This window comes from Procambarus clarkii, chromosome 51 (assembly GCF_040958095.1).
Source record: "Procambarus clarkii isolate CNS0578487 chromosome 51, FALCON_Pclarkii_2.0, whole genome shotgun sequence".
Classification (NCBI taxonomy): Eukaryota; Metazoa; Arthropoda; class Malacostraca; order Decapoda; family Cambaridae; genus Procambarus; species Procambarus clarkii.
Window position 1 is genome coordinate 28,799,286 of NC_091200.1, and position 8,958 is coordinate 28,808,243.

Sequence of the window (8,958 nt, forward strand, 5' to 3'; positions counted from 1 at the left end):
GAAGGAGAGGATGGTCGGGAAGGAGATGATGGTCGGGAAGGACAGGATGGTCGGAAAGGACAGGATTGTCGGGAAGGACAGGATTGTCGGGAAGGCCAAGATGGTAGGTAAGGCATGGATTGTCGGGATAGCAAGGATGATCGGGAAGGCCATAATGGTCGGGAAGGACAGGATGGTCGGGAAGGCCATAATAGTCGGGAAGGACAGGATGATCCGGAAGGCCATGATCGTCGGGAGGGCCAGGATGGTCTGGAAGAAAAGGATGGTCGGGAAGGACAGGATGGTCGGGAAGGCCATAATAGTCGGGAAGGACAGGATGATCCGGAAGGCCATGATCGTCGGGAGGGCCAGGATGGTCTGGAAGAAAAGGATGGTCGGGAAGGACAGGATGGTCGGGAAGGACAGGATGATTGGGATGTCCTGGATGGTCGGGGAGGAAACGATGGTCAGGAAGGACAGGATGGTCGGGAGAGCCATGATGGTTGGGAATGACAGGATGGTCGGGCAGGACTGGATAGTCGGGAGGGCCAGGATGGTCGGGAATGACAGGACGATCTGGAAGGACGGGATGTTCGGAAAGGACGGGATGGTCGGGAAGGACAGGATAGTCGGGGAGGACACTATGGTCTGGAAGGACTTTATGGACGGGAAAGACATGATGGTTAAGAAAGAAAGAATGGACTGGAAGTCCATAATGGTCGGCGAGGACACGAAGGCTGGGATGGACGGGATGGTCGGGGAGGACACGATGGTCGAGAAGAACAAAATTGTCGGGAAGGCCAGGATGGTCGGGAATGCCAGGATGGTCGGGAAGGACAGGATGGTCGGGAAGGACAGGATGGTCGGGAACGACAGGATAGTCGGAAAGGACAGGATGGTCGGGAAGGACAGGATGGTCGGGAATGCCAGGATGGTCGGGAAGGACAGGATAGTAGGGAAGGACAGGATGGTCGGGAAGGACAGGATGGTCTGGAAGTCTAGGATGGTCGGGAAAGCCAGGATGGTCGGGAAGGGCAGGATGATCGGGAAGGACATGATAGTCGGGAAGTACAAAATGGTCGGGAAGGACAGAATGGTCAGGAAGGACAGGATGGTCGGGAAGGAGAGGATGGACGGGAAGGACAGGATGGTCGGGAAGGAAAGGATGGTCGGGAAGGATAGGATGGTCGGGGAGGAGAGGATAGTCGGGAAGGACAAAATGGTCGGGAAGGCCTGGATGGTCGGGAAGGACAGGATTGTCGGGAAGGACCGGATGGTCGGGAAGGCCAGGATGGTCGGGAAGGACATGATGGTCGGGAAGGCCAGGATGGTCGGGAAGGACAGGATGGTCGAGAAGGACAGGATAGTCGGGAAGGACATGATGGTCGGGAAAGACAGGATGGTCGGGAAGGACAGGATGGTCGTGAAGGCCCGGATAGTCGGGAAGGACGAAATTTTCGGGAAGGCCAGAATGTTCGGGAAGGACATGATGGTCGGGATGGACATGATAGTCGGGAAATACAAAATGTTCGGAAAGGACAGGATGCTTGGGAAGGCAAGGATGATCGAAAAGGCCAGGATGGTCGGGAAGGCCAGGATAGTCGGGAAGGACAAAATAGTCGGGAAGGCCAGGATGGTCGGGAAGGACAGGATGGTCGGGAAGATCAGGATGGTCGGGACGGACAGGATGGTCGGAAAGGAGAGGATGGGCGGGAAGGACAGGATGGTCGGGAAGGACTGGATGATCGGGAAGGCCAGGATGGTCGGGAAAGAAAGGATGGTCGGGAAGGACAGGATGTTAGAGAAGGTCATAATGGTCGGGAAAGACAGGATGGTCGGGAAGGACAAAGTGTCCGGTTAGAACAGGATGGTCGGGGAGGAGAAGATAGTCGGGAAGGACAAGATGGTCGGAAAGGACTGGATGGCCGGGAAGAAGAGGATGGTCGGGAAGGAGATGATGGTCGGGAAGGACAGGATGGTCGGAAAGGACAGGATTGTCGGGAAGGACAGGATTGTCGGGAAGGCCAAGATGGCAGGTAAGGCAAGGATTGTCGGGATGGCAAGGATGATCGGGAAGGAGAGGATGGTCGGGAAGGCCATGATCGTCGGGAAGGCCATGATCGTCGGGAGGGCCAGGATGGTCTGGAAGGAAAGGATGGTCGGGAAGGACAGGATGTTAGGGAAGGCCATGATGGTCGGGAAAGAGATGATGGTCGGGAAGGACAGAATGGCCGGTTAGGACAGGATGGTCGGGAAGGACTGGATTGTCGGGAAGGACAGGATGATTGGGAAATCCTGGATGGTAGGGGAGGAAACGATGGTCGGGAAGGACAGGATGGTCGGGAGAGCCATGATGGTTGGGAATGACAGGATGGTCGAGCAGGACTGGATAGTTGGTAGGGCCAGGATGGTCGGGAATGACAGGACGATCTGGAAGGACGGGATGTTCGGAAAGGACGGGATGTTCGGAAAGGACGGGATGGTCGGGAAGGACAGGATGGTCGGGGACGACACTATGGTCTGGATGGACTTTGTGGACGGGAAGGACAAGATGGTTAGGAAAGAAAGGATGGACTGGAAGTCCAGGATGGTCGGCGAGGACACGAAGGCTGGGATGGACGGGATGGTCGGGGAGGACACGATGGTCGAGAAGAACAAAATTGTCGGGAAGGCCAGGATGGTCGGGAATGCCAGGATGGTCGGGAAGGACAGGATGGTCGGGAAGGACAGGATAGTCGGGAAGGACAGGATAGTAGGGAAGGACAGAATGGTCGGGAAAGACAGGATGGTCGGGAAATCCGGGATGGTCGGGATGTTATAATAGTCAAGAAGGACAGGATGGTCGGGAAGGACAGGATGGTCTGGAAGTCCAGGATGGTCGGGAAGGACTAGATGGTCGGGAAAGCCAGGATGGTCGGGAAGGGCAGGATGATCGGGAAGGGCAGAATGATCGGGAAGGACATGATAGTCGGGAAGTACAAAATGGTCAAGAAGGACAGAATGGTCAGGAAGGACAGGATGGTCGGGAAGGAGAGGATGGACGGGAAGGACAGGATGGTCGGGAAGGAAAGGATGGTCGGGAAGGATAGGATGGTCGGGGAGGAGAGGATAGTCGGGAAGGACACGATGGTCGGAAAGGACTGGACGGTCTGGAACGAGAGGATGGTCTGGAAGGACAGGATATTCGGAAAGGACAGGATGGGCGTGAAGGACAGGATAGTAGGGAAGGACAGAATGGTCGGGAAAGACAGGATGGTCGGGAAATCCGGGATGGTCAGGAAGGCCATAATAGTCGGGAAGGACAGGATGGTCGGGAAGGACAGGATGGTCTGGAAGGCCAGGATAATCGGGAAGGACAGGATGGTCGGGAAAGCCAGGATGGTCGGGAAGGACGAAATGTTCGGGAAGGGCAGGATGATCGGGAAGAACATGATAGTCTGGAAGTACAAAATGGTCGGAAAGGACAGGATGGTCGGGAAGGCAAGGATGGTCGGGAAGGACAGGACGGTCGAGAAGGACTGGAAGGTCGGGAAGGACAAAATGGTCGGGAAGTCTAGGATGGTCAGGAAGGACAGGATTGTCGGGAAGGACAGGATGGTCGGGAAGGAAAGGATGGTCGGGAAGGACAGGATGGTCGGGAAGGCCAGGATGGTCGGGAAGGACAGGATGGTCGGGAAGGACAGGATGGTCGGGAAGGACACGATGGTCGGAAAGACAGGATGGTCTGGAAGGAAAGGATAGTCGGGAAGGACAAGATAGTAGGGAAGGACAGGATGGTCGGGAAATCCGGTATGGTCGGGAAGGCCATAATAGTCGGGAAGGACAGGATGGTCGGGAAGGACAGGATGATCTGGAAGGACAGGATTGTCGGGAAGGACAAGATGGTCGGGAAGGAAAGGATGGTCGGGAAGAACAGGATGATTGGGAAGGACAAGATGGTCGGGAAGGCCAGGATGGACGGGAAGGCCAGGATGATCGGGAAGGCCATAATGGTCGGGAAGGACAGAATGGTAGGGAAGGCTTGGATGGTCGGGAAGGACAGGATGGTCGGGAAGGACAGGATGGTCGGGAAGGCCAGGATGGTCGGGAAGGACAGGATGGTCGGGAAGGACACGATGGTCGGAAAGACAGGATGGTCTGGAAGGACAGGATAGTCGGAAAGGACAGGATGGTCGGGAAGGACAGGATAGTAGGGAAGGACAGAATGGTCGGGAAAGACAGGATGGTCGGGAAATCCGGGATGGTCGGGAAGGCCATAATAGTCGGGAAGGACAGGATGGTCGGGAAGGACAGGATGGTCGGGAAGGACAGGATAGTCGGGAAGGACACGATGGTCGGGAAAGCCAGGATGGTCGGGAAGTACGAAATGTTCGGGAAGGGCAGGATGATCGGGAAGAACATGATAGTCTGGAAGTACAGAATGGTCGGAAAGGACAGGATGGTCGGGAAGGCAAGGATGGTCGGGAAGGACAGGACGGTCGAGAAGGACAGGATAGTCGGGAAGGACAGGAAGGTCGGGCAGGACAAAATGGTCGGGAAGTCTAGGATGGTCAGGAAGGACAGGATTGTCGGGAAGGACAGGATGGTCGGGAAGGAAAGGATGGTCGGGAAGGACAGGATGGTCGGGAAGGCCAGGATGGTCGGGAAGGACAGGATGGTCGGGAAGGACAGGATGGTCGGGAAGGACACGATGGTCGGAAAGACAGGATGGTCTGGAAGGAAATGATAGTCGGGAAGGACAAGATAGTAGGGAAGGACAGGATGGTCGGGAAATCCGGTATGGTCGGGAAGGCCATAATAGTCGGGAAGGACAGGATGGTCGGGAAGGACAGGATGGTCTGGAAGGACAGGATTGTCGGGAAGGACAAGATGGTCGGGAAGGAAAGGATGGTCGGGAAGAACAGGATGATTGGGAAGGAGAAGATAGTAGGGAAGGACAGGGTGGTCGGGAAATCCGGGATGGTCGGGAAGGCCATAATAGTCGGGAAGGACAGGATGGTCGGGAAGGACAGGATGGTCGGGAAGGACAGGATGGTCGGGAAGGACAGGATGGTCGGGAAGGACACGATGGTCGGAAAGACAGGATGGTCTGGAAGGACAGGATAGTCGGAAAGGACAGGATGGTCGGGAAGGACAGGATAGTAGGGAAGGACAGAAAGGTCGGGAAAGACAGGATGGTCGGGAAATCCGGGATGATCGGGATGCCATAATAGTCAAGAAGGACAGGATGGTCTGGAAGTCCAGGATGGTCGGGAAGGACTAGATGGTCGGGAAAGCCAGGATGGTCGGGAAGGGCAGGATGATCGGGAAGGACTAGATGGTCGGGAAAGCCAGGATGGTCTGGAAGTCCAGGATGGTCGGGAAGGACTAGATGGTCGGGAAAGCCAGGATGGTCGGGAAGGGCAGGATGATCGGGAAGGGCAGAATGATCGGGAAGGACATGATAGTCGGGAAGTACAAAATGGTCAAGAAGGACAGAATGGTCAGGAAGGACAGGATGGTCGGGAAGGAGAGGATGGACGGGAAGGACAGGATGGTCGGGAAGGAAAGGATGGTCGGGAAGGATAGGATGGTCGGGGAGGAGAGGATAGTCGGGAAGGACACGATGGTCGGAAAGGACTGGACGGTCTGGAAGGAGAGGATGGTCTGGAAGGACAGGATATTCGGAAAGGACAGGATGGTCGGGAAGGACAGGATAGTAGGGAAGGACAGAATGGTCGGGAAAGACAGGATGGTCGGGAAATCCGGGATGGTCAGGAAGGCCATAATAGTCGGGAAGGACAGGATGGTCGGGAAGGACAGGATGGTCTGGAAGGCCAGGATAATCGGGAAGGACACGATGGTCGGGAAAGCCAGGATGGCCGGGAAGGACAGGACGGTCGAGAAGGACTGGAAGGTCGGGAAGGACAAAATGGTCGGGAAGTCTAGGATGGTCAGGAAGGACAGGATTGTCGGGAAGGACAGGATGGTCGGGAAGGAAAGGATGGTCGGGAAGGACAGGATGGTCGGGAAGGCCAGGATGGTCGGGAAGGACAGGATGGTCGGGAAGGACAGGATGGTCGGGAAGGACACGATGGTCGGAAAGACAGGATGGTCTGGAAGGAAAGGATAGTCGGGAAGGACAAGATAGTAGGGAAGGACAGGATGGTCGGGAAATCCGGTATGGTCGGGAAGGCCATAATAGTCGGGAAGGACAGGATGGTCGGGAAGGACAGGATGATCTGGAAGGACAGGATTGTCGGGAAGGACAAGATGGTCGGGAAGGAAAGGATGGTCGGGAAGAACAGGATGATTGGGAAGGACAAGATGGTCGGGAAGGCCAGGATGGACGGGAAGGCCAGGATGATCGGGAAGGCCATAATGGTCGGGAAGGACAGAATGGTAGGGAAGGCTTGGATGGTCGGGAAGGACAGGATGGTCGGGAAGGACAGGATGGTCGGGAAGGCCAGGATGGTCGGGAAGGACAGGATGGTCGGGAAGGACACGATGGTCGGAAAGACAGGATGGTCTGGAAGGACAGGATAGTCGGAAAGGACAGGATGGTCGGGAAGGACAGGATAGTAGGGAAGGACAGAATGGTCGGGAAAGACAGGATGGTCGGGAAATCCGGGATGGTCGGGAAGGCCATAATAGTCGGGAAGGACAGGATGGTCGGGAAGGACAGGATGGTCGGGAAGGACAGGATAGTCGGGAAGGACACGATGGTCGGGAAAGCCAGGATGGTCGGGAAGTACGAAATGTTCGGGAAGGGCAGGATGATCGGGAAGAACATGATAGTCTGGAAGTACAGAATGGTCGGAAAGGACAGGATGGTCGGGAAGGCAAGGATGGTCGGGAAGGACAGGACGGTCGAGAAGGACAGGATAGTCGGGAAGGACAGGAAGGTCGGGCAGGACAAAATGGTCGGGAAGTCTAGGATGGTCAGGAAGGACAGGATTGTCGGGAAGGACAGGATGGTCGGGAAGGAAAGGATGGTCGGGAAGGACAGGATGGTCGGGAAGGCCAGGATGGTCGGGAAGGACAGGATGGTCGGGAAGGACAGGATGGTCGGGAAGGACACGATGGTCGGAAAGACAGGATGGTCTGGAAGGAAATGATAGTCGGGAAGGACAAGATAGTAGGGAAGGACAGGATGGTCGGGAAATCCGGTATGGTCGGGAAGGCCATAATAGTCGGGAAGGACAGGATGGTCGGGAAGGACAGGATGGTCTGGAAGGACAGGATTGTCGGGAAGGACAAGATGGTCGGGAAGGAAAGGATGGTCGGGAAGAACAGGATGATTGGGAAGGAGAAGATAGTAGGGAAGGACAGGATGGTCGGGAAATCCGGGATGGTCGGGAAGGCCATAATAGTCGGGAAGGACAGGATGGTCGGGAAGGACAGGATGGTCGGGAAGGACAGGATGGTCGGGAAGGACAGGATGGTCGGGAAGGACACGATGGTCGGAAAGACAGGATGGTCTGGAAGGACAGGATAGTCGGAAAGGACAGGATGGTCGGGAAGGACAGGATAGTAGGGAAGGACAGAAAGGTCGGGAAAGACAGGATGGTCGGGAAATCCGGGATGATCGGGATGCCATAATAGTCAAGAAGGACAGGATGGTCTGGAAGTCCAGGATGGTCGGGAAGGACTAGATGGTCGGGAAAGCCAGGATGGTCGGGAAGGGCAGGATGATCGGGAAGGACTAGATGGTCGGGAAAGCCAGGATGGTCTGGAAGTCCAGGATGGTCGGGAAGGACTAGATGGTCGGGAAAGCCAGGATGGTCGGGAAGGGCAGGATGATCGGGAAGGGCAGAATGATCGGGAAGGACATGATAGTCGGGAAGTACAAAATGGTCAAGAAGGACAGAATGGTCAGGAAGGACAGGATGGTCGGGAAGGAGAGGATGGACGGGAAGGACAGGATGGTCGGGAAGGAAAGGATGGTCGGGAAGGATAGGATGGTCGGGGAGGAGAGGATAGTCGGGAAGGACACGATGGTCGGAAAGGACTGGACGGTCTGGAAGGAGAGGATGGTCTGGAAGGACAGGATATTCGGAAAGGACAGGATGGTCGGGAAGGACAGGATAGTAGGGAAGGACAGAATGGTCGGGAAAGACAGGATGGTCGGGAAATCCGGGATGGTCAGGAAGGCCATAATAGTCGGGAAGGACAGGATGGTCGGGAAGGACAGGATGGTCTGGAAGGCCAGGATAATCGGGAAGGACACGATGGTCGGGAAAGCCAGGATGGCCGGGAAGGACAGGACGGTCGAGAAGGACTGGAAGGTCGGGAAGGACAAAATGGTCGGGAAGTCTAGGATGGTCAGGAAGGACAGGATTGTCGGGAAGGACAGGATGGTCGGGAAGGAAAGGATGGTCGGGAAGGACAGGATGGTCGGGAAGGCCAGGATGGTCGGGAAGGACAGGATGGTCGGGAAGGACAGGATGGTCGGGAAGGACACGATGGTCGGAAAGACAGGATGGTCTGGAAGGAAAGGATAGTCGGGAAGGACAAGATAGTAGGGAAGGACAGGATGGTCGGGAAATCCGGTATGGTCGGGAAGGCCATAATAGTCGGGAAGGACAGGTTGGTCGGGAAGGACAGGATGGTCTGGAAGGACAGGATGGTCGGGAAGGCCAGGATGGACGGGAAGGCCAGGATGATCGGGAAGGCCATAATGGTCGGGAAGGACAGAATGGTAGGGAAGGCTTGGATGGTCGGGAAGGACAGGATGGTCGGGAAGGACAGGATGGTCGGGAAGGCCAGGATGGTCGGGAAGGACAGGATGGTCGGGAAGGACACGTTGGTCGGAAAGACAGGATGGTCTGGAAGGACAGGATAGTCGGAAAGGACAGGATGGTCGGGAAGGACAGGATAGTAGGGAAGGACAGAATGGTCGGGAAAGACAGGATGGTCGGGAAATCCTGGATGGTCGGGAAGGCCATAATAGTCGGGAAGGACAGGATGGTCGGGAAGGACAGGATGGTCGGGAAGGAC

The 8,958-nt window shown here is 56.2% G+C and overlaps 2 protein-coding genes across 2 annotated transcripts; both read left to right on the top strand.

The window, feature by feature from the left end:
• The first annotated feature begins 114 nt into the window (after positions 1-114).
• LOC138351832 (high mobility group nucleosome-binding domain-containing protein 5-like) lies at positions 115-492 on the top strand. Its single transcript, XM_069303845.1, has one exon. The coding sequence runs from the start codon at positions 115-117 to the stop codon at positions 490-492; it is 378 nt and encodes a 125-aa protein (XP_069159946.1).
• A 130-nt stretch (positions 493-622) lies between these two features.
• Positions 623-2,019, top strand: LOC138351833 (high mobility group nucleosome-binding domain-containing protein 5-like). Its single transcript, XM_069303846.1, has 2 exons — positions 623-778; positions 1,522-2,019. The coding sequence occupies exons 1-2, from the start codon at positions 623-625 to the stop codon at positions 2,017-2,019; spliced, it is 654 nt and encodes a 217-aa protein (XP_069159947.1).
• The last annotated feature ends 6,939 nt before the right edge of the window (positions 2,020-8,958 follow it).

Coding starts and splice junctions, on each gene's coding strand:
- LOC138351832 (XM_069303845.1), top strand. CDS start 115: ATGGATTGTCGGGATAGCAAGGATGATCGGGAAGGCCATAATGGTCGG.
- LOC138351833 (XM_069303846.1), top strand. CDS start 623: ATGGTCTGGAAGGACTTTATGGACGGGAAAGACATGATGGTTAAGAAA. Junction 779..1,521: donor AGAACAAAATTGTCGGGAAG/GCCAGGATGGTC, acceptor CGGAAAGGACAG/GATGCTTGGGAAGGCAAGGA.